The following is a 23,341-nucleotide window of genomic DNA, read 5'->3' as shown; positions in this document are numbered from 1 at the left end:
CTTTGTCCTGTTACCTCAGAAGCATGTGATCTCTGTTAGACCCTTATTAGTAGTTCTGCTTTTTGCCCTTTGTCCTGTTACCTCAGAAGCATGTGATCTCTGTTAGACCCTTATTAGTAGTTCTGCTTTTTGCCCTTTGAAGCATGTGATCTTTGTACCTACTCCCTGTTCTTATGCCCCCTCCCTTTTTGAAACCCTTAATAAAAACTTGCTGGTTTTGAGGCTCGGGTGGGCATCACAGTCCTACCGATATGTGATGTCACCCCCGGTGGCCCAACTATAAAATTCCTCTCTTTATACTGTCTCTCTTTATTTATCAGCTGGCCAACACTTATGGAAAACAGAAGAACCTACATTGAAATACTGGGGGTGGGTTCCCCCAATAACAGAGCAAGACTCCATCTCAAAAAAATAAAAATAAAAAAGACTGACTGCAGCCTCAACCTCCTGGGCTCAAGCCATCCTCAGGCTCCCGGGTAGCTGGGACTACAGGTGCATGGCACCACATCTGGATAATTTTTAAATTTCTTGTAGAGACGAGGTCTCCCTATGTTGCCCAGACTGTAGACTAGACACACTTCAAGTGCTCAACAGCCATCTGTGGCTAATGGCTACTATACTGGCCAATGTAGGTAAAATATACAGAGATTGCAAGTCATCACAGCATGTGATGAAAAAGCCATAAATTGTATTCAGTGGATTGGCTTTCTGGTTTATCTAGGACCACGGGTTCGTCCTAGAAATGCATCTTTCAATAATATAACAAGAAATAAAGGTCAATAAGTTAAACTGACTCAGTGGGGTAAAGTGAGGAGTCATCCACTCTCAGGAGTATGATCAGTAAAAAATCTCGTTAGTAGCTAGAGAGACAAACTTGAAGCTGGCTTCTCAGCCAGTGTCATCAAGTGTCATCAGCTAAGAGTGGCTATAATCCTTGACATCTGAGAATTTTATAATCCTGACCTCAACTGTGCCACAAGGTTCCTAGGCTCAGCAGTTGTGTTGAGGCGTGAAGCAGGGCACACCTGCCTGCTGGGTGGGTGTGCTTGAGGGAAGAGGCTGATCGGCTAACTTAGGCAGGGCTGGAAAGTCAGGGAAAGGGTTTAGGGGCTTAGAGGAGTTCCTGTAAGGACCGATGAAAGCACTGAGTGGATGAGTGTGATATTGTGGAAATGTTTTTGGCCTTTCTCCCCATTTCCCAGCTATAACTCCTAAATTCCTTGGATTCTCCAAAGTAATATGTGTCTTTTTGTATGCTACTGAGATGGCTGTGGCTGCGGACCCCCAGATAACTTCAGCTCCCCAACCTCCAGGAAGGGGAGAAGGGTTAAAGGTTAAATTGATCAGCAATGACCAATGATTTAATCCATCATGCCTATGTAACGAAGCTTCCACAAACCCCAAAGTAACTGGGTTCGAATGAGCTTCTGGATGGCTAAACATGTGGAGGTTCCTAGAGGGTGGTGCCCAAGGAGGGCATGGAAGCTCCGTGCCCCTTCCCAAGTCCCTTGCCTAATCATCGATTCATCTGTATCCTTTCTTTTTTTTTTTTTGAGACAGAGTCTTGCCCTGTCGCCCAGGCTGGAGTGCAGTGGCCAGATCTCAGCTCACTGCAAGCTCCGCCTCCCGGGTTTACACCATTCTCCTGCCTCAGCCTCCCGAGTAGCTGGGACTACAGGCGCCCACCACCTCGCCCGGCTAGTTTTTTGTATTTTTTAGTAGAGACAGGGTTTCACCGGGTTAGCCAGGATGGTCTCGATCTCCTGACCTCGTGATTCGCCCGTCTCGGCCTCCCAAAGTGCTGGGATTACAGGCTTGAGCCACTGCGCCCAGCCCATCTGTATCCTTTCTAATCTCCTTTATAATAAACTGGTCAGCCAGGTGCGGTGGCTCATGCCTGTAATTCCAGCACTTTGGGAGGCTGAGGCGGCCAGGTCATAAGGTCAGGAGTTCAAGAACAGCCTGGCCAACATGGCGAAACTCTGTCTCTACTAAAAATACAAAAATTAGCCGGGCATGGTGGCAGATGCCTGTGATCCCAGCTACTCGGAAGGCTGAGGCAAGAGAATCGCTTGAACCTGGGAGGCGGAGGTTGCAGTGAGCTGAGATCGTGCCATTGCACTCCAGCCTTGGCAACAAGAGTAAGACTCCGTCTCAAAATAAATAAATAAATAATAAATAAAATAAACTGTTCAATGTGTTTCCTGAGTTCCATGAGCCACTCCAGCTAATTAACAGAACCCAGGGAGTGAATGGGGGAACTCCAATTTAGAGCTGGTCTGTCAGAAGCACAGATGAAAACACTTGGGGCTTGTGATTGGCATCTGAAGGGGTGGGGCAGTGTTGTGGGACTGCGCCCTCAACCTGCGGGATCTGAAGATCTCTCTAGGTGGAGAATGCCAGAATTGAATGGAACTGGATGACGCCTATCTAGTGTCCACTGCAGAACTACTAGCTTGGTTGCTGGTGGGGAGAAATTCCCACACATTTTGGTTACAAGGTCACCGAAGTATTCTATGTTATGAGACTGTGGTAGGAAAATCACACTTTGTTTTTTTCTATATCCCCAGTGGGGAAGAAGTATAGGGTGTGGCTCAAAATAGTAGGAAGGAATTAGTGTTGGGGATGCTAGGTGTCATGAGACAGAAAGAAGCAGATGCCACCTGGTCCCCTCAACCAAAAGGAGCAGAGAAGAGGCGTGCCAGCTGCAACAACAGAGGGAATGTCTGTGGCCTCTTAGAGCCGTCTCCAGGCAGGCTGAAGACAGAGGGGCCTGCTACAGGCAACAGGCCACAAAAGCAGGGAGGGCTTAGGTGAGCAAGTGCTGTCCCGGCACCTGGACGGGCAGCATCGGCACTGTAATGATGTTTTCTTCTCTGGCTACAAGTCAAGGCCAAAGGAGGAGGCACCGGAATTTTCCAAATATGCTTTATGGTATTTTTTTTTTTTTTCAGACCAAGTTTCATGCTTGTCACCCAGGCTGGAGTATAGTGGTGAGATCTCGGCTCACTGCAACCTCTGCCTCCCAGGTTCAAGTGATTCTCCTACCTCAGCCTCCCGAGTAGCTGGGATTATAGGTGTGCGCCACCACGCGTGGCTAATTTTTGTATTTTTAGTAGAGGTGGGGTTTCACCATGTTGGCCAGGCTGCTCTCGAATCCCTGACCTCAGGTGATCCACCTGTCTCGGCCTCCCAAAGCGCTGGGATTGCAGGTGTGAGCCACCGTACCCAGCCTACTGTGCTTTATACAGTACTTTTGTGATTCAGAACTGCGGACCTGAGGCTGTTTCTGGATATACCTTTCACAAATGCCAGGGATCATAAAGATTAGCAGTAGTATCGCCAAGGCTATAAATATGATAGAAAAGCCAACTGAATCAAGGTCTATAATGGTTTGCAAAATAGTGATTATCCCAACTTCATCATAACTTCCATATTTATTAGTTGGCACTCCACTCTGAATTTTCCTTCTCCTATGGATGGGTTTTATTTTTCAGTATTAAACAAATTTTTATGAGCATATATTACTGTTATAATGGGAGATAAGGCGTTTAAGGAAAGAAATCCATGTATGGAGGCTGGGTGTGGTAGCTCACGCCTGGAATCCCAGCACTTTGGGAGGCCGAGGCAGGAGGATCACCTGAGGTCAGGAGTCTGAGACCAGACCAGACAACATGGAGAAACCTCGTCTCTATTAAAAACGCAAAAAATTAGCCAGGCGTGGTGACGTGTGTCTGCAATCTCGGCTACTTGGGAGGCTGAGGCAGGAAAATGGCTTGAACCCAAGAGGTGGAGGTTTCGGTGAGCTGAGACCGTGCCACTGCACTCTAGCCTGGGTGACAGAGTGAGATTCTGTCCAACCTCCCACCCCCCCACCAAAAAAAAAGAAAAAAAAAAAGAAATATCCATGTATGGAGATAGCTTCCTTTTTTTTATTTTTTTGAGACAGGGTCTCTGTTGCCAGGCTGAAGTGCAGTGGCACGATCACAGCTCACTATAGCCTCAACCTCCCAGGCTCAAGGGATCCTCAGCCTCCCGAGTAGCTGGGACTATAGGTGTAGCTACCACACTAGGCTAATTTTTGTATTTTTGTAAAGATGAGGTCTCACTATGTTACCCAGATTGGTCTCGAACTCCTGAGCTTAAGCAATCTGCCCGCCTCAGCCTCCCGAAGTGCTGGGATTACAAGTGTGTGCCACCGCGTCCGGTGGGAGATAGATTTCTAATTCCACTTATGTTCCACAGTGAGGTCCACATACATCTGCATACAGCGTGGAGGGTGAGGGGTGCAGCTGTCAGTTCCACATTCGATTGCTCAAGCATTACACAAGAACCTTCATGAGAAAACCTGGGCCCCAGGTCTGACTGAACTCTCCAGAGACAGCGAGGGGGGAAGAAAGACTTGAGAACAAGTGCAAAGCTAACCTCAGATTCTGTCCAACGTCCCTTGCCTATCTGCTATCTGATATCCCCAAAGGAGGACAGCACTGCTGGGGTAATATCATTTGGCTGAACCTCTTTCATATACAAACCTGCAGGTCTTTTAGATCCTTCTTGTTTTCCAGGTTGGGAGTTCTTGTTACAAAGTCATTCAGCATGCTGTCGGGAGACAGTCAGCTTCAGATTAAAAATGCCGCAGAAATAAAATATGTGCCAAAAGAAAATATTACACAATGACAATGTGGTGACATGATACCTGAGAAGCAGAAAATACCCAGGTGGGGCTAGATTCAACTGTACAGACTCCTTCAATACTCCCAACAGTGAAGAAAAGTTCTCTTGCAAGGCTGGTACTGGAAGCCTGTTTTTTAAAAAGATAGGAAAAACACTTAACCATGAACAGGTCAAAATACAACATTTATTTATAAGCACATTTAAGATCCCGGCGGTTGGAAAGCAAAGGGTAAACAGCACACCCCACCGACCTTTTTTTCTTTTTAAAAAATTACAACATACACAAGCTAAACTTTGGTATTCTGGCGAGCACTTGGAGTTTGGGAACCTGAAATCCTACTGCTGACTGGTTTCCTTGTCTGGAAAATAAAAGCCTTAAACTAGATGATCAACCTTGATCTCTCAGGCCTTTCCTTTTTTGTAAGACAGAGTCTTGCTCTGTCGCCCAGGCTGGAGTGCAGTGGCGTAATCTCAGCTCACTGCAACCTCTGCCCCACCGAGTTCAAGTGATTCTCATTCTTCAGCCCCCCGAGCTGGGATTACAGGTGCCTGCCACCACACCGGGCTAATTTTTTGTATTTTAGTAGAGATGGGGTTTCATCACATTGGTCAGGCTGGTCTTGAACTCCTGGACTCAAGTAAATCCACTTGCCTCGGCCTCCCAAAGTGCTGGGATTACAGGCGTGAGCCACCGTGCCTGGCTGATCTCTCAGGCCTTTTTGAGCTGATATTCTGCTTCCCTAAAGTGGCTGGTAACAGAGCATCACCTGTCGGAAGGCTCCAAAGCATTAGGTCCCGGGACACTCACCAGGAAACTGGCCTACCCCACTCTGTAGCTCTCAGGATGAGGATTCTGAGATGACTGCTCCAAAGCGAGACAGCGCAGCTCAGGAAGTGAAAGCTCAGACTGCAGTCAGAGTGTCCCAGGTCCAAGTCCTGGTTCTCCAACTTACTACCTACTGTGTGACCTAGGTGGTTCCTCCTTGGCAAAAGGAGGAAGACCAAATCTAACCTGCGGCTGCTGGGAAAGCTCGGCTATCCCTTAGGCCCCTACAGTCAACATTCGCCAGCAACACAACATATATTAGCTGTCATAGGAGGGAAGTGACCGGCTCATCTTTAACTCCTGGAGGAAAGAACGACAATGATGCTCACGGGGGAAGTGGTCTGAATTTAACCCCACCCTGGTCATCTACCAGGAGGCCTCGATTTACCGTCCTGCAACTTCAGAATGTGGTGAGTGGGAATAACCACAGAATGTTAACTGTGTGAACCAAGGAGCCTGTGCCTGGTTGTCAGAGTTATTTATAGTGAGACTCCTGATGGCTATGTAGGGATACTGAGGCTTCCCTGAGAAGTGGTCTATACTTCCCTCACCACCCCCCCTTTTTTTTTTGGAGATAGACTCTCATTCTGTCCCCCAGGCTGCAGTACAGTGGCGTGATCTCAGCTCACGTCAACCTCTGCCTCCTGGGTTCAAGTGATTCACCTGCCTCAGCTTCCTGAGTAGCTGGGACTACAGGCATGACACCACCAAGCCCTGGCTAATTTTTTTTTGTAGTTTTAGTAGATATGGGGTTTTACTACATTGGCCAGGCTGGTCTCAAACTCCTGGCCTCAAGTGACCCACCCACTTCAGTCTCCCAAAGTGCCGCGATTATAGGCATGAGCCACCGCACCCAGCCCCCTCACCCTCATTTACAGCAACACAGAGCTGCGCCTGGGATGCGGCCATTGTAAGATCTGAATGAGGTCCAATAAAGCTTATTTTTCATCCATGGGGAAAAACCTGGGGAATCCTCTTTAATGCTCTGTTGGCTAAGACACCTAATACCTATATCAACTTAGCAAATCAAAGCCGAGACTTCTCCGCATCAAACACGGGACGGCACACTGAGAACGTCACCAGATTTTTTTTCTTTTGAGACAGAGCCTTGCTCTGTCACCCAGGCTGGAGAACAGTGGTGTGCTCTCGGCTCACTGCAACCTCCGCCTCCTAGGTTCATGCAGTTCTCCTGCCTCAGCCTCCGGAGTAGCTGGGATTACAGGTGCATGCCACCATGCCCAACTAATGTTTGTATTTTTAGTAGAGACAGGGTTTCACCATGTTGGCCAGGCTGGTCTCAAACTCCTGGCCTCAAGTGATCGGCCTGCCTCGGCCTCCCAAAGTGCTGGGATTGCAGGCGTGAGTCACCGCGCCCCACCCATTTCTCCTTTTTCTAAAAGAGGTCTTTAACACTTCCCTATCTGTGTTTTTTTTTTTTTCTTTTTCTGTATCAATTTAATGCAAATCTGAGCCTTTTAAAGTTTAATAGGCCTCACATAAAGCTTTGCTCATATAAAGTGTTCGAGATACAGTGTACAGATTTTAAGATGTTAACTCTCTGGAGAAGGAAAAGTACAGATCAATACCTCGGGAAGAAATGATGACAACTTTAAGATATTTTCTGAACTGTGGCTCTCTAGTAGTCTAGAAATAAAACCAGAGATATTATGCATGCTCACTGCCACAGTATCTGTATTTAAGGAAGTTTTTAGAGGACGGGAGACTGTATTACCTTTGGAGAAAAGCATAGCAAAATTGCAACACAGGAATGTCCACTAGGGGCGATTTCTGAAAATGAAAGTAAAATCAGTTACTCCGGGTTGGTGGGAAATAAGGCTAAAAAGAATTCAGACACAAAGTGAAACAGATCTACAGCCTAACAAAGCAAAGGTTTTCGACTAAAGAATCTTTCAGATAAAACAACAGACATGATAGTGCCCATCATGTACAATTAAAATAAGTGTGTCCTAGGAGCCCCCAAATCATTCGCGCCCCCTTAGACGTCTACAGTGATCTCCCATCCTGTGTACCCCCTTTCCATGCCAGGCATCAGGAAGCATTTAGGGAAAATCAGTATTGTAACTGAACTTCCCCAAACAGAGAGCTAGGGCCAGTGTTGACTCCAATGAATGCACATGATTACCAAGAGACAAGACAAAATTCTAATTCTTTTGCTTCTCTCTTCTCTTCTCTTTTCTTTTCCTCTCTCCCTCCCTCCCTTTCTTTCTCTGTCTCTTTCTCTTTCTCTTTGACACAAGAGTCTTGTTCTGTTGTCCAGGATGGAGTACGCTAGTGCAATCTCAGCTCACTGCAACCTCTGCTTCCCTCGTTCAAGTGATCCTCATGCCTCAGCCTCCCAAGTAGAGCCACCATACCCAGCCAAAAAATTCTAATTCTTAGTTTAGAAGATTACTTCAAACCCAACCCAGACAGTTTCCCCAAAAACCCTGCGGCTGGAACTACTTGGAAACAAGTTCCAAAACACACGTTTCCCCCGCTCCTTGCTTGTAAAAAGCTATTTGCAGCTATTAATTAACTAAACTAACCACAAAATGTAGTTTTGTTATTTGAACCGCCAAAAACCAGTCAGCTAGATAAAATCCAGTTCCTTTATAGCCCAGGAAAGACTAGAAATTGCAGGTATTTGTAGAAATTCAAGTAATGTGAAGGAACACAACCTAAAAACACTCGCTCTGGCTGTCACAGCCTCTGCAGAGCTGTCTTCAGGACAGCCCCTCGAAGAACCCCTTGGTTCTACGGCCACCAAGCCTGCAGTGGCACAGACTGCCCTGTGGCGTGTCATTCCCACTCCTAACATTTATGGACAAGAGTGAAAAGAGGCCAAGTGTGGTGGTTCACGCCTGTAATCCCAGCACTTTGGGAAGCCAAGGCGGGTGGATCACTTGAGGTCAGGTGTTCAAGACCAGCTTGGCCAACATGGCGAAACCCTATCTCTACTAAAAATACAAAAAAATTAACTGGGCATGGTGGCGCAAGCCTGTAAGTCCAGCTACTCAGGAGGCTGAGGCAGGAGAACCGCTTGAACCAAGGAGGTAGAGGTTGCAGTGAACCAAGATCACGCCACTGCATTCCAGCCTGACTCCTGATAGCCTGGCTCTCTTTTTGAGAGCGAGACTCCACCTCAAAAAAAAAAAAAAAAAAGGCGGGGGACAGTGGCTCACGCCTGTAATCCCAGCACTTTGGGAGGCCAAGGCCAGTGGATCATGAGGTCAGGCGATCGAGACCATCCTGGCTAACACGGTGAAACCCCGTCTCTACTAAAAATACAAAAAATTATCCAGGCACGGTGGTGGGCGCCTGTGGTCCCAGCTACTCGGGAGGTTGAGGCAGGAGAATGGCGTGAACCCGGGAGGTGGAGCTTGCAGTGAGCTGCGATCAGCCTGGGCGACAGGGCGAGACTCTGTCTCAAAAAAAAAAAAACAAAAAAAAAACAAAAGTGAAAGGCAACAGGACGACCATACGTTCTTGGGAGATTGGGAGACCTGGGCCAGATCCCCAAGAAATACTGTGGGAGTTATTGGGGTCCTTTTACATTTGGTGCCTTAAGCACTGAGCCGGCTCCGCAGCCCGGCCTCGCCGTGGTGTTACTGAGCCGGCTCCATAGCCTGGCCTCACAGTGTTGTTATTTTTTAGGATGGCTTCGCTTCTCTTCTCTCTTCTTTGCCAAGCTAGAATATAGGAGGACTGAGGGCAGGAACTGTTCTTTTCACTATTTAGTCTCCACCACACCACTCAGTGCGCATAGGGCATTGTCGATCAACACTGGAACAAAGGAAGAGACCAGGGGCTGGAGGATAACCAGCTGGGTGATGCCCAACGGCCAGGCCCTCGGGGCCTGGACATTTCTATAGCGGGCTGCCCTGCGTCATATGTGAGGCTGAAAAAAAGTCTTCTGGTCCATCTGTAGTTCATGAGTGTGATGATTGGGTGTTCATGTGCACGTGTGAGATGTGCCACCCTCAAGCCTTGTTACAATGGTCGGCACATGACCTGTCTGATGTGAAAAAAAAAAAGTATTTCTTTCGTTTTGAGACAGGGTCTTGCTCTGTACTAGAGTGCAGTGGTGTGATCTTGGCTCAATGCAGCCTCAACTTCCCTGGCTCAAGTGATTCTCCCACCTCAGCCTCCCAAGTAGCTGAGGCTACAGGTGGGTACTACCATGCCTGGCTAATTTTTTTTCTTTTCTTTTTTTTTTTTTTTGGAGAGTCAGGGTTTTACTTTGTTGCCCAGGCTGGTCTTGAACTTCTGGCCTCAAGCAATCTCCCTGCTTCGGCTTCCCAAAGTGTTGGGATTACAGGAGTGAGCCACCCTTTAACACTCTAAAATCATAATATCTATCTACCTACCTACCTACCTACTTCTATCTATCTATCTACCTACCTACCTACATCTATCTACCTACCTACATCTACCTACCTACCTACATCTATCTACCTACCTACATCTACCTACCTACATCTACCTACCTACCTACATCTATCTACCTACCTACTTCTATCTATCTATCTACCTATCTACCTATCTACCTACCTACATCTATCTACCTACCGACCTACCTACATCTACCTACCTACCTACCTACTTCTATCGATCTATCTATCTATCTATCTGTCTACTATCTATCTATCTATCTATCTATCTGTCTACCTACCTACCTACCTGTCTTCCTGCCTACCTCCCTATTTTTTTTAATGTGTTTCTGTCCAGTTCTTGGTTCATAACTCCTGCCCTCCTTTTACTTGTCCCAAGGCAGGACTCTAATCTGACTATGGTTCATAAGACTCTCATTCTGGGGAGGGTCCTGTCCCACACCCTGGAGGAAGGAGTGCTGTGCAGACAGGCCAAGAAGAATCTGAACAGGCAGGCCCTACTGGGTTTCCCCAGTCACTGTATTAAGTATTAGATCACATTCTTTTTGTCCAGTCACATTTCGACACGGTTGTCCATGCTTTAGTCATGCCCATCCAGTGAAGTTTCCATAAGAGGCCCAAGAGGACTGGGTTTGGTGAGCTTCTGGAGAGCAGAGCACATGAAGGTTCTGTGCCCACGGAGGGTGTGGGAGCTCCGCACCTCTTCCCCCATGCCTCGCCCTATGCACCCCTTCATCTGTATCCTGAGTAGTGGCCTTTATAATAAACCAGTAAATGTGTTTCTGGAGTTCTGCAAGCTGCTCTGACAAATTAATTGAACCCAAAGAGGGGGTTCGTGGGAATCCCAACTTGAAGCTGGTCAGTCAGAAGTTCCAGAGGCCCGGACTCGTGACTGGTGTCTGAAGTTGAGGGTGCTCTTGGGACTGAGTCCTTACCCTGTGGGATCTCACACTGTCTCCAAGCAGATAGAGTAGGAATCGAATTGGAGGACACCCAACTGGTGTCCACTGCGGACTCAATTGCTTGCCTGCTGGTGGGGAGAACTCCCCGCATATCTGCGGTAAGAGGTCTTCTGTGTTGATTGTTATGTTGTTGAGGGAGGACACAGTTGAGTTTCTTTTTTTTTTTTTCCCAGATATAGAACTGTGTTAGTCCTCTTGTGACTGGCTTACTTCATTCAACTTAATGTCTTCAAGGTTCATCCATCTCGCCAGGCGCGAGGGCTCACGCCTGTAATCCCAGCACTTTGGGAGGCCAAGGCAGGTGGATCACGAGGTCAAGAGATCGAGACCATCGTGGCCAACACAGTGAAACCCCATCTCTACTAAAAATACAAAAAATTAGCCGGGCGCAGTGGCGGGCATCTGTACTCCCAGGTACTCGGGAGGCTGAGGCAGGAGAATGGCATGAACCCAGGAGACAGAGCTTGCAGTGAGCCAAGATTGTGCCACAGCACTCCAGCCTGGGCAACAGAGCGAGACTCCATCTCAAAAAAAAAAAAAAGGTTCATCCATGTTAAGGATCTGACATCCATGTTGTAGCACGTGTCAGAATTTCATTCCTGTTAAAGCTGAGCACTAACCCACTACATGCACAGATCTCACTTTGTTATCTGTGCACCCACTGATACACACATGGATTGCTTCTGCCTTTTGGCTGCTGTGAATAATGCTGCTATGAACATCAGCACACAAACATCTGTTCAAGTAAAGCTATATTTTTTAATAATCACTTTTCCATTGCACAAATTTTCTTTTTTGTGGACAGGGTCTCACTCTGTCACCCAGGCTGGAGTGCAATGGCTCCATCATAGCTCACTACAACCTCATACTCGTGTGCTCAACTGATCCTCCTGCCTCAGCCTCCCAATTAGCTGGGGCTACAAGTGTGCACTACCACCCCCAGCTAATTTTTTAATTTATTGTAGAGACGGTGTCTCCCTACGTTGCCCAGGCTGGTCTTGAACTCCTGGACTAATGTGCTAGGATTACAGGCATGAGCCACCATGCCCAGGCCCCCTAATTTTCATTTAGATTATTCTTAAATTTTTGCTAGCTGTATGATTTTAAATTGTTTGACAGAAGGCAATTATTTCAAGATTGAAATAAATCCCTGGTTTTTATTAACTTAAGAGCAAAACGGCTCTGCTGCTTTCAATGATGAAGTCTGCTTTGGTAAAAACAAAAACAGAAGACTCTAAGGGAATGCAAATATTAAACCACACAGCTTGCCCTGTTTTAAATTCACTGTGTATGACTGAAGAAGCTCTCTAGACGACCTGGGCCCTCCAGGCTGCTGTAATGAAATTGAGCAGAAAAATTACAAGGAACTTCTTGGTTCAATGACATCACCCTGAAGGTTTCTGTTTCACAGCAGCCAGATGAAATCTCTTTCTCAGAGTGTCTATCATGACTTATGTTCTCTGACATTTATTTTCTACTTTTATAAAAAATTATGCAGCCAGGCATGGTGGCTCTCGCCCGTAATCCCAGCACTTTGGGAGGCCGAGGCAGGAGGATTGCTTGAGCCTAGGAGTTCCAGACCAGTCTGGGCAACATGGCAAACCCCGTCACTACAAAAAATATAAAAATTAGTCAGGCGTGGTGGTGTGCACGTGTGGTCTCAGCTACTTGAGAATATCACTTGAGTGTGGGGAGGTCGAGGCTATGGTGAGCTGTGATTGTGCCACTGCACTGCAGCCTGGATGACAAAGTGAGACTTCCATGCACCTGCACTCCCAGCTACCCGGGAGGCCGAGGCACAAGAATCACTTGAGCCCAGGAGGTGGAGGTTGCAGTGAGTTGAGATCGCACCACTGCACTCCAGCCTGGATGACAGTGTGAGACTCTCTCTCAAAAAAAAAAAAGGTACGCAAATTTTAGTTTGCCCTTGACAAAGACTCTCTCCTTGAGCTGACTCTAGCTAGGCTCCTCTGAGCCCTCTGCTTGACAAATGATTCTGTCCACCCCCACATCAAGGGACTTGAGCAAACACCACCAGCATGGATCCCTAGGATGGGGACACCAGTACTCTTCAAACGCCTGCCCAAGAAAGCTCAAGGTTGCCAAAGAATTTACTGTTTGTTCCTGCCAACACCTGCAGAGAGGCCCCTGACCTCCCTTTCTCAGAGCATTTTAAGTTTACAATGATAAATACTTTCTCTGTCCCTTTGAGATGTGTATGTGTCTCCCACAGCCTAGGAATGTGTTTCTCAAGGACCTGGGAGCCATCCCTTTGAAATAGAATCACTGAGAAAGACAGAGTCTTGATCTCCCAGCCTCTGTGGGAGGGTAGGAGCCTCATTTGGATAAGCCCCAGTTAGCAAACCCAGATGGCCTAATCACATCTATGGACTGAGCAGCCTCCCTGCCTGCTCTTTTGTAATTTTCTACTTCTCCAACTCTCCTTAAATCCCTGCTCCTTCTCCTCCCTCCTCCCTCATCCTTTCCCAGTCATCTCCACACAAATCTAAACTGAACCCAGCACTTCCCCTTACCGCAGTGGTTACTGAATCACATCTGTCTTTACCACCTTTCACTAGAGTCTGGTTTTGTTCCTCTTTGACATCTTTACAGCTGCAAGTTCCTTGAGGCAGGTGCCCTTTCCCCTTTCTAAAGATTTTATTCCATTTAGTGCCCAGAAGGCGTGTACCAGGCAGTGTCCTCAGCAGCAGGGTACAAGGATGAGAGCCCCTGACCTCAGGCAGTTCCCACCTTAAAAAAGGAGCACCAAATCTTCATAGGTCTCCCCCAAAGCACAGCAAACAGCACCTCCACTTCACTACCCCAAGCAGTCCCACTTACTCTTGTTACCTATCTTTCCCTCCCAAACACAATTTATAAGGAAGTAGAGTTATGACGAATGCCACCCACTCATCTACAGAAGCCTAGAGGACTCCCCAGCCTCCTTACCTCGTCACCCCCTTTGACTTGGGGTGGCCTCTTCACCACCTCCTTCACCAGGTGCAGCAACGTGTCAGTCTGCAGGGTGCTGAGTGCACACACCAAGTCGACAAGGGTCAGCTGGGATGCACTCGCCGCTGGGATAATCTGCCAAGAAAAAAAAAATTCCTTGAAAGCTTAAATAAGGATGATGTACAAAAAGTATTCTATAGTAGCCGTCCCTGGAGAAATCAATCTGCTTTCATCTTTTTTTTTTTTTTTTTTGAGACAGAGTCTTGCTCTGTCACCCAGGCTGGAGTGCAGTGGCGTGATCTCGGCTCACTGCAACCTCTGCCTCCCAGGTTTAAGCGATTCTCCTGCCTCAGCCTCCTGAGTAGCTGGGATTACAGATGCCCACCAACATGCCTGGCTAATTTTTGTATTTTTAGTAGAGACAGAGTTTCGCCATGTTGGCCAGGCTGGTCTCAAACTCCTGATCTCAGGTGATCTACCCGCCTGGGTCTCCCAAAGTGCTGGGATTACAGGTGTGAGCCACCACGCCCAGTCTGTTTTAATCTCTTAAACAAACATTTCCTATTGAACTAAGTAAAGGCTCCACCCATGGGAACAACATAATTTGATACAAATTAGGAATAAAAGGTGCAGTCCCTGATGGGGCTGTAATAGTGGTTTGTTTGAATTTAGTAGAAAGCATTTTAGAAACATATATACTAAATTTGAAGGAAACAAGCGGTGGAATCAAAAATACGAAGACAGGAAGGAAAAACAGATAAACCAGACTCCCATTTGCTGGCCTTGGAAGGAAAGGCCTGGTATGGGAGGCATATTTTTGATGACGTAAGTCTGCACACCCTGGTCACGGGCATTTGGAAGAACAACAACTAGTGCCAGGCTCCTCACCAGGGAAGGAGCCCACAGGTGCTCAGGAGGGTGGCATCGGACACCGACCACTGACCCTTCCTCAGAGAACAGGTGCCCATGTCAGCCACAGAGGCTGAGCACTGGGGGAGTGTCCAGGAGGTGCAGCAGCAGACCCTGAGCAGGGGATGGAGCAGGGGTGGGAAGGAACAAAGAGGACTGAGGTTGAAAACAGTAGGCCAACCCCTGCAGGACTTCATGGTGGACCAGTCAAGTGGATAAAGAATGGGCAAAATGCAAACTGAAATTAATCTTTGGGCTCACGCCTGTAATCCCAGCACCTTGGGAGGCCGAGGTGGGCGGATCACGAGGTCAGGAGTACGAGACCAGCTTGGCCAACATGGTGAAACCCTGTCTCTACTAAAAAATACAAAAATTAGCTGGCCATGGTGGTGGGCACCTACAATTCCAGTTACTTGGGAGGCTGAGGCAGAAGAATCACTTGAACCCAGGAGGTGGAGGTTGCAGCAAGCCAAGATCGCACCACTGCACTCCAGCCTGGGTGACAAGAGAGAGACTCCATCTCAAATCGATAAAATGATTAAATCAACTCAATAGTTTCCCATGCTGGCCTCCAATGTCACCTTTGACTCCACATGATTCTGTGGTATTTCTTTGTCACGGTAAGTTTAACTGCTCCTCTAACTTTTTAAACTTTACCTTCATCTTACTGTGACGCTGGGCTTTCTTTCTGCTCCACACTGCCGCAACAGCTGCTGTCAACTGAACCCCAAGATGGGCCGTCAAGGGGTTTAAGAAGTCTAAAATTTTCTGTCTTATGGTCTAGAAAATAGGAAAAAAAAAAGTTACTGCGGGGTAATATTGGGGCTACGGCATCCTATACATTGAACCAGCACCTGCTGTCCATTCCCGAGATCAAGGGCCCTGTCATGTTCGTGCCCAATGCTGTGCTGAGGTGCTTCCCTGATGGGTGGATCCCAGCAAAGGGAGGAATCAGAACCCTTTCTGGAAGGAGTTGGATGTGTGATGGTGGCGTGTCATGCTGGGGGGAAGGAGCAGTGAACGGCCAAGGTGGAGAGACGGACGGCCAGCTCGACTGGCCAGGTTGGGAGACGGACGACCAGCTTATTGGCCAGGTGGAGAGACGGATGGCCAGCTTGACTGGCCAGGTGGAAAGAGTGAGGGCCAGCTCGATTGGCCAGGAGCATCTCGGGAGATGATGAGTTTCACCCTTGCTGCTGTGAACACAGCAGGGGTCTTGCAGGAAGGCCGGCAAGGCTTTGCAGCACTGTTTCCATCTGGAAATCCCACAGCCTCAGCTTGACTCCATCAGCTGCGATGGAGGGCTTATACTCATTAGGAAAGTTCTTGCTCAATTTCCAGAAATAAGCACCATTTAACTAATTTTATCATGTAATCAATTTAATTAAACCTGTAACATGGTCCCGATGTCACTCACCACCTTCCGCTTTGCTACTGATGAATTTCTCTGTGTTCCTGCCACGTTCCTCGCTCTGTAAATCCTGCTGCTCTCCCAGCCTGAAATGCCCACCCTAGTTAAATCCTCTCCACCTGGGGCCTCAGCTAAGTCACGCTGCCTCAGGAACCCCAGATCAGGCCAGGGCTCCTGTTCACACATTCTCAGGAAACCCTGCGTTTCTCTGAAGCCTTGCTCACATCGTTATTACACCGCCAGTTAATGTCTGCCACAGCCAGGGGGCAGGGACTTCATCTCTCTTGTCCCCTGGTAAAGCAAGAGAGCCTGGTGCTTGGCAGCAGGCACAAAACGTCTTGTCAAAGGGACGGATTTACCCAGCGCTTCCTGTGTCAACTGCCCATGTTTATTCCACATTAGATACAACTGAGTCAGCATGGAGCTGTCCCCTCCTTTCCACCATGGTTTCCGCTCTAGAGGGACTAATGGGGGATCCCGCTCCTCGGCCCTGAGTTCCTCAGGGAGGGCTAAGAGTTAAGTGCCTAATGAGCATCAGCCTTTATCGTAATTACTCTTCCCACCAACCCATGAGGATAGGATGCTAGCCACAGCCTGGTTTAACAGAAGAGGAAATGGAGGCTCAGAGAGGCTGAGTGCTACAGGAAGATCCTCTAAAAAAGGTTTAGAAAATCTTTTTTTCCTGAGTGAGAAAAAAGGTTTTCTGAATCTTTTTAAGAGCAGGTTCTTGTAGAAGCTTGAAATACAGAACTCCCTTCTAGGGCACCCTTGGAATCGACAGAATGTCTGGAGGCCACCTGTGCACCATGGCACCTAAACGCAGGATGGCAAGGCTCATCCCTGAGGCCACAGATGGCACCTGGGGGCACTCAACTGATGTCAGATGTGGCAGATAATTCTGAGACACCACACACAGTAACACAGATGGTGAGCGACCGAGTCCTGCGCCTACGGCCTTCTGAGGCAGACACTGAAAATGGAAGAAGACTAAACTATAATATAAATATTCATGGTTGTACATTTTTGGTTTAAGAACCAAAGGCACCCTGACATTCCATACTGATGGGGCCACGTTTGATAGGCACCACTAAAAGCAGAACAGAGATGAGCTGTCCAGCAGAAATGCTTTAGAGACTCAAGACTTGGGTCTCTAAATCATTTGGAGGTGAGGATCTAGGTACCCCCGCCTTGAACCACTGGAGACTATTTTTTTTGAGACAGGGTCTCACTGTCGCCCAGGCTGGAGTGCACTGGCATGATCTCAGCTCACTTCAACCTCCACCTCCTGGGCTCAAGCAATCCTCTTGCCTCGGCCTCCTGAGTAGCTGGGACTACAGGCGCCTGCCACCATATCCAGCTAATTTTTGTATTTTTTGTAGAGATGGGGTTTTGCCATGTTGGCCAGGCTGGTCTCGAACTCCTGAGCTCAAGCATCACCCATCTTGGCCTCCCAAAGTGCTGGGATTACAAGCATAAGCCACCGTGCCTAGCTCTAGAGATTTTATTTATTTATTTATTTATTATTATTTTTGAGATGGGGTTTTGCTCTGTTGCCCACACTGGAGTGCAATGGTGTGATCTTGGCTCACTGGGTTCCAGCGATTCTCCTGCCTCGGCCTCCTGAGTAGCTGGGATTACAGACACGTGCTACCACACATGGCTAATTTTTGTATTTTTAGTATAGACAGGGTTTCACCATGTTGACCAGGCTGTTCTTGAACTCCCGACCTCAGGTGATCCATCCGCCTGGGCCTCCCAAAGTGCTGAGATTACAGGTGTGAGCCACTGTGCCCAGCCAAGGCTTTATGTTTAACTACAAAATAAGGCGAATGGAAAACTAGAAGAAAACAGGCTGAAACCACTCGGACTCCTCCATTTAAGGTATAGGAAACTTACTGATAACAAACGAACCAGAGATTTCTACTTCTGACCTCTGACTTGGGTTTCATTGAGCACATCTGTTTATTATGCACACTTTCCTATACATATTTATTTTGGGTGGAACAATACAAGACCAAGTAAATGACAGAACTACAGAGACATCCTCTTACTTTGGTGGTTTTAAAGTAAACGGAAGAGGATCCCTTTGTGGCCCCTAGGAGATCGACAGGTCTCTTTTGAGTCTCCTCCTTTCTGAGAACATTCCAGAGAAGGGCCATGGTGTTAACAGTTCGAGGCAGCTCTTCCAAGATGGCATTTCTGGCATTCCTCAAGTTGGCAGGATCACCTGTGGCCATGGTCTAAAAATTAAAATGAATACATGAGGCCGGCTTTGTCTATGGAATGGTTTTTCTTCCCATAAGGGCAGCAGGGCTGGCGGGATTAAGTCTGGGCTGTTGGACTCTCTTCTAAGCAACTCATACATGTGGTGGTGTGGGAGCAATAAGCTTCCCTGTGCATTTCAACCCATGGTTCTCTTTCACAGAGACAGCTGTGAGTCTGATGTTCCAAATTACAAACTTTTCAACCACTCAACCAAACTGTTAGATGGATTCTAAGACTTAATCCCACACAGGGTAGAATAACCAAGCTAAAATGTCTGCCAACGCAGATTTCACGAACACTGTGACAGAAAGTAAAAAATATGTGGAAAAAGATGACTATAAGCCTAAAAATCAAACAAGTGGCTTTATACGTTATCTCATAGGCTAATGATGGAACAATGGGCAAAGGGCTGGCACAGGGATTGCCAGCAGGAAGAAAACTATGTTTTCATGGCTGACATACATACATTACTTATACACATGCATTTGCGTTAATTATACACATGCATTTGCATACGCATTTGCATATATACTTGCATTGCTAACACACATGCATTTGCATACATGTGTACATGACTTATGTAATATTTGCATACACATTTACATTACTTCCATATGCACATTAGTTACATACATTACATACATATGTTACTTATTTGAAACAGTCATAAACCAAAGACAAAACAATACATGAAAATTGCCTTGAACTCAGGAAAAAAAAATTTACCTTTTTGTTTTGGTTGTTTTGTTCCAAAAGACAAAAATGACTAATAGTTGTCAGACCTTCTAAAAGGGTGAGTGGATAATCTGGAGAAATATTTTCCCTCTTGGAGGTTGTGCTGTGGTGAAGAAAAGAGAAATTGGTTTGAGAATTTTTAAAGAATGAGGCCATAAGGGTTTCTAATCCTACATATAAACACAGGAACTAGAGAGAGATCACCATCTCAAATAAACTGGAGCTCTCGTCATGGAATATCATTATAATAATGTTAACCATCCTTTGTGCAATTTTACATTCATATAGTCACTTTGGAAAAATAGTTTCAATGTTTTAGAATTTCTGTGAAGATGATTCACATTTTTATTTCTGTTTTGCAAAAATAGTAGAGAGCAGCTGACATGCCCTGCAACACTGAGCTAGACTGGATACCTGTGTGGATTTAACATAAAGGATCAGGGCTGGGTACAGTGGGGCTCACTCTAGCGCCTCAGCACTTTGGGAGGCCAAGGCAGGTGGATTGCCTGAGCTCAGGAGTTCAAGACCAGCATGGGCAACACGGTGGAACCCCGTCTCTACTAAAATACAAAAAATTAGCCAGGTGTGGCAGCAGGCGCCTGTACTCCCAGCTACTTGGAAGGCTGAGCCAGGAGAATTGCTTGAACCCGGGAGGCAGAGGTTGCAGTGAGCTGAGATCACACCACTGCACTCCAGGCTGGGTGACAGAGACTCCGTCTCAAAAATAAATAAAATAAAATAAAATATAAAATAAAATACAATATAATAAATAAAATAAAATACAAAATAAAATAAAATAATATAAAATAAAATATCAGAACATTTAGTTGCCTGCTACCCTTCTCGACAATGCTAAACAGGCTTCTCGGTGGGATGAAATTATCCTCCAACCGACATCTGTGGCAAAACAGTCATTTGTTATAAAAACCATCACTAAAGCAATAAACATGTCACAAAGAGCACAACGCACCTGACAGAGAGCTTCACAGATTCGCTTTCATACTGCTTGACCAAGTCATCCAAGTTTTTGCAAATCTGGACAACAAAGGGTGTCACTGTCCAGCCCAGGGACTTTCCGAAGTAGGGCAAGGAATGCGTGACCAAGCTCACCCAGGCGGGATGCATGCCGTAGCCGTAGGCGGGCTGCAGACCCCTCACCACCGCAGAGACCAGCAGCCCCTGGGAGGTGAGGGGGTGCGGCTGCACGTACTGCAGGGCGCTGATGGCCTGCTGGAAGTTCAGGGCTCTCTGCCACTCCCGGGACAGGTCCGGCTGGTTTTCCCCCTCCTCGTGGGCCCGGCCTAGGTGGTGCTCCAAGACAATCAGCACCTGCAGCAGCTTCAGCAGCTCAATCTGCAGTGGGTGCTCACTCCAGATCTGGTCCTGACCCAAGTTGATGAGACTCTCCTCAAAGAGGCTGTCCTCCGGCACGGCCCTGCCGTGGTGGGCGGTGGCCAGCCCGTAGCGCTTCTGGCTCGTGTACATGGACGCCGACAGGGAGAGCAGGACGAACTCCTGAACTTTGCACCTCTGCAGCAAGCTGTGGATGAATTCCACGTTCTTCCCTTCCGAAGACTTGGCCACCGAGACCAGCTGCGTCATGATCCTGATCAAAACCTCGACACTTTTGACCTGCACGTCCCGGTTGCCGAGGATGTCTCGGTGCGTCACCTTCAAATAGCAGGGGTAGTAGGAGCGCAGGAAGCTCAGGCAGAGGTAGGTGAGCAGCTCCAGGAGCAGAGAGTGGGGGCACACGTTGGGGGCCTGGGTCTGGAGCTTTCCGTAGAAACTCTGGCCAATAAGGGCCTCCTGGTGGCGAGCCAGGAGGTTGGAGATGAGGTTGAGGTGCGCGGTGGAGCTGGTGTCCATGCTAGTCCTGGACACGGCCTCGATGAACTCCTTAGGGTTGGTTTTGAGCACAGCCTCCAGCACCGAGAAGGCATAGAGGACCCGCCGAGAGTCGTAGGGCTGCAGGTAGAGCAGGATGTGCTTGAACAAGGCCTCGACGGCCTCCTGCCTTTCCCGCTGCTGCTTCAGCAGCCTGGACGTAGTGAGGGCCTGGAGCTCCAAGTCGGCCTCCTCATCGCTGGAGAACGACTCAGAAGCCTGCGTCTTGTCCGAGTCCACCCGCACCAGGCTTAACTTGGCCCCAGCCTTGAAGCTTTCTGACTGGAAGGCCGCCAGCAGGGCCGAGCGCTTGGGGTATGCCCTGCCTCCCATGGGGATGGGCGCACAGCAGTTCTCTTCATTGCTCAGCTCCTGCGGGTCGTGGGAAGGGGAGGAGAAGGAGGACGTGTTCTCGCTGTCCGTGTGGCCAGAGCTCGTGTCTGCGGACTCGGTGTGCTCGCTGCTGTCTGGGGCGCCGTGGGCCGTCCTGTCTGGAAGCTCCACGTAGTAGGGCAGCTCTTCCTCGCTCAGCTCGCCTCGTGGCGGGTACTTCTCGGGCTCCTTCTCCACTTCGGCCCAAATGGCTTCACGGTCCACCGTGGTGAACTGGCTCAGAGGCAGGTGCTCTTCAGAGCCACTCTCCTGAGGCTCGGGCCCTGCAGATGCTTCTCTGAAAGAGGTTTTTTTCCTGTTAAACCAACGGTGCCAGTCATCTGAAAATGACAAGATGACAAACGACTTTAGAACAGAAGGCTCAGCTGTGACACACTAGCTGTAGGGCGGTCTTTGTCTTAAAGCCAGACAGAAAGATTAATCTTCCTAAAACTCTCACATGAACCACCACCACCAGAGTCCGGGTTATATTACAGACAAAAGCAGACAAAGGAAGGTGGATAGGTTTTACAGAACGTTCAAGGATGGGATCATTTAGTTACATTGTTATAGTAAACTTAAGTATCATAACTCTTTGGGGGCAGCAATTTTTAAAAACACGTATTATTTTTTCCTAGGAATTCCCTTTCAAGAAATGTATCCTGGCAGGGCGCGGTGGCTCACACCTGTAATCCCAGCAATTGGGAGGCCAAGGCAGGTGGATCACCTGAGGTCAGGAGTTTGAGACCAGCCTGGCCAAAATGATGAAACCCCGTCTCTACTAAAAATACAAAAAGTTAGCTGGGCATGGTGGCGGTCCCCTGTAATCCCAGCTACTCGAGAGGCTGAGGCAGGAGAATCGTTTGAACCCAGGAGGCAGAGGTTGCAGTGAGCTGAAATTGTGCCAGTGAACTCCAGCCTGGGCAACAAGAGCAAAACTCCATCTCAAAAAACAAAAAAACAGAAATGTATCCTGCAGAAATGTCAGCAGAAGACTTTCAAAGCCATAAGGATGTGGATATTCACCAAAATGTCATGTGTGTATAAAGACAAACTGGAGGCCGGGTGTGGTGGCGCGGTGGCTCATGCCTGTGATCCCAGCACTTTGGGAGCCTAGGCAGGCGGATCACCGGAGGTCAGGAGTTTGAGACCAGCCTGGCCAACATGGAGAAACCCCATCTACTACAAATACAAAAATTAGCTGGAGGTGGTGGTGCGTGCCTGTAGTCCCAGCGTGGGAGGCTGAGACAGGAGAATCACTTGAACCTGAACGACGGAAGTTGCAGTGAGCTGAAGTCACGCCACTACACTCTAGACTGGGCAAGACTCTGTCTCAAAAGAGTGAGACTCTGTCTCAAAAAGAAAAAAAAAAAAGAAAGAAAAAATCAAGCCAGGTACAGTGGATTATGCCTGTAATCCCAATACTGTGGGAGGTTCAAGGTAGGAGGATTGTTTGGGAGGCCAAGGTAGGAGGATTGCTTGAGCCCAAGAGTTCCAAACCAGCCTGGGCAACATGGAAAAACACCACCTCTACAAAAAATTTAAAAGCTATCTAGGTATGGTGACACACACTGGTAGTCCCAGCTACTCGGGAGGCTGAGGCTGGAGGGTCTCTTGAGCCCAGGAGTTCGAGACTGCAGTGAGCTATGATGGTGTCACTGCACTCCAGCTTGGGCAACCGAGTGAGACCCCTGTCTCTAGAAAGAAAGGAAAAAAAATCAAGCAGCAGAAGAGTACTGTATAGAATGAGCCCAGTTAGGAGAGAATATGTATAATACGCAGCCACTAGGAAAGTCTGGAAGACTACCTGCCAAACCATTAACTCGTTGAGTTCTATCAACGAGCTTTACAAAGGACTTCCATTCAGGTTTTTACGTCCTCATTATTTCCATTCTAAAAATAAGCATGTTGGCCGGGCACGGTGGCTCAAGCCTGTAATCCCAGCACTTTGGGAGGC

The 23,341-nt window shown here is 47.8% G+C and overlaps 1 protein-coding gene across 1 annotated transcript in view; it reads right to left on the bottom strand.

Moving 5' to 3' along the window:
* DOPEY2 (dopey family member 2) overlaps positions 1–23,341 on the bottom strand; it is a 133,644-nt gene that overhangs the window by 19,839 nt on the left and 90,464 nt on the right. The window contains exons 18-25 of the mRNA XM_011987750.1: positions 20,096–21,725; positions 19,117–19,228; positions 18,177–18,365; positions 15,372–15,494; positions 13,803–13,940; positions 7,233–7,288; positions 4,697–4,801; positions 4,533–4,599 (exon numbers count right to left, since the gene is read on the bottom strand). Of these exons, the coding sequence (XP_011843140.1) occupies positions 4,533–4,599; positions 4,697–4,801; positions 7,233–7,288; positions 13,803–13,940; positions 15,372–15,494; positions 18,177–18,365; positions 19,117–19,228; positions 20,096–21,725 (2,420 nt within the window). The remainder of the gene's footprint in view (positions 1–4,532; positions 4,600–4,696; positions 4,802–7,232; positions 7,289–13,802; positions 13,941–15,371; positions 15,495–18,176; positions 18,366–19,116; positions 19,229–20,095; positions 21,726–23,341) is intronic.

This window comes from Mandrillus leucophaeus, unplaced genomic scaffold, assembly GCF_000951045.1.
Source record: "Mandrillus leucophaeus isolate KB7577 unplaced genomic scaffold, Mleu.le_1.0 Scaffold315, whole genome shotgun sequence".
Classification (NCBI taxonomy): Eukaryota; Metazoa; Chordata; class Mammalia; order Primates; family Cercopithecidae; genus Mandrillus; species Mandrillus leucophaeus.
Note: the sequence above shows the minus strand (reverse complement) of the source record. Positions and strands in the feature narration are given on the sequence as shown.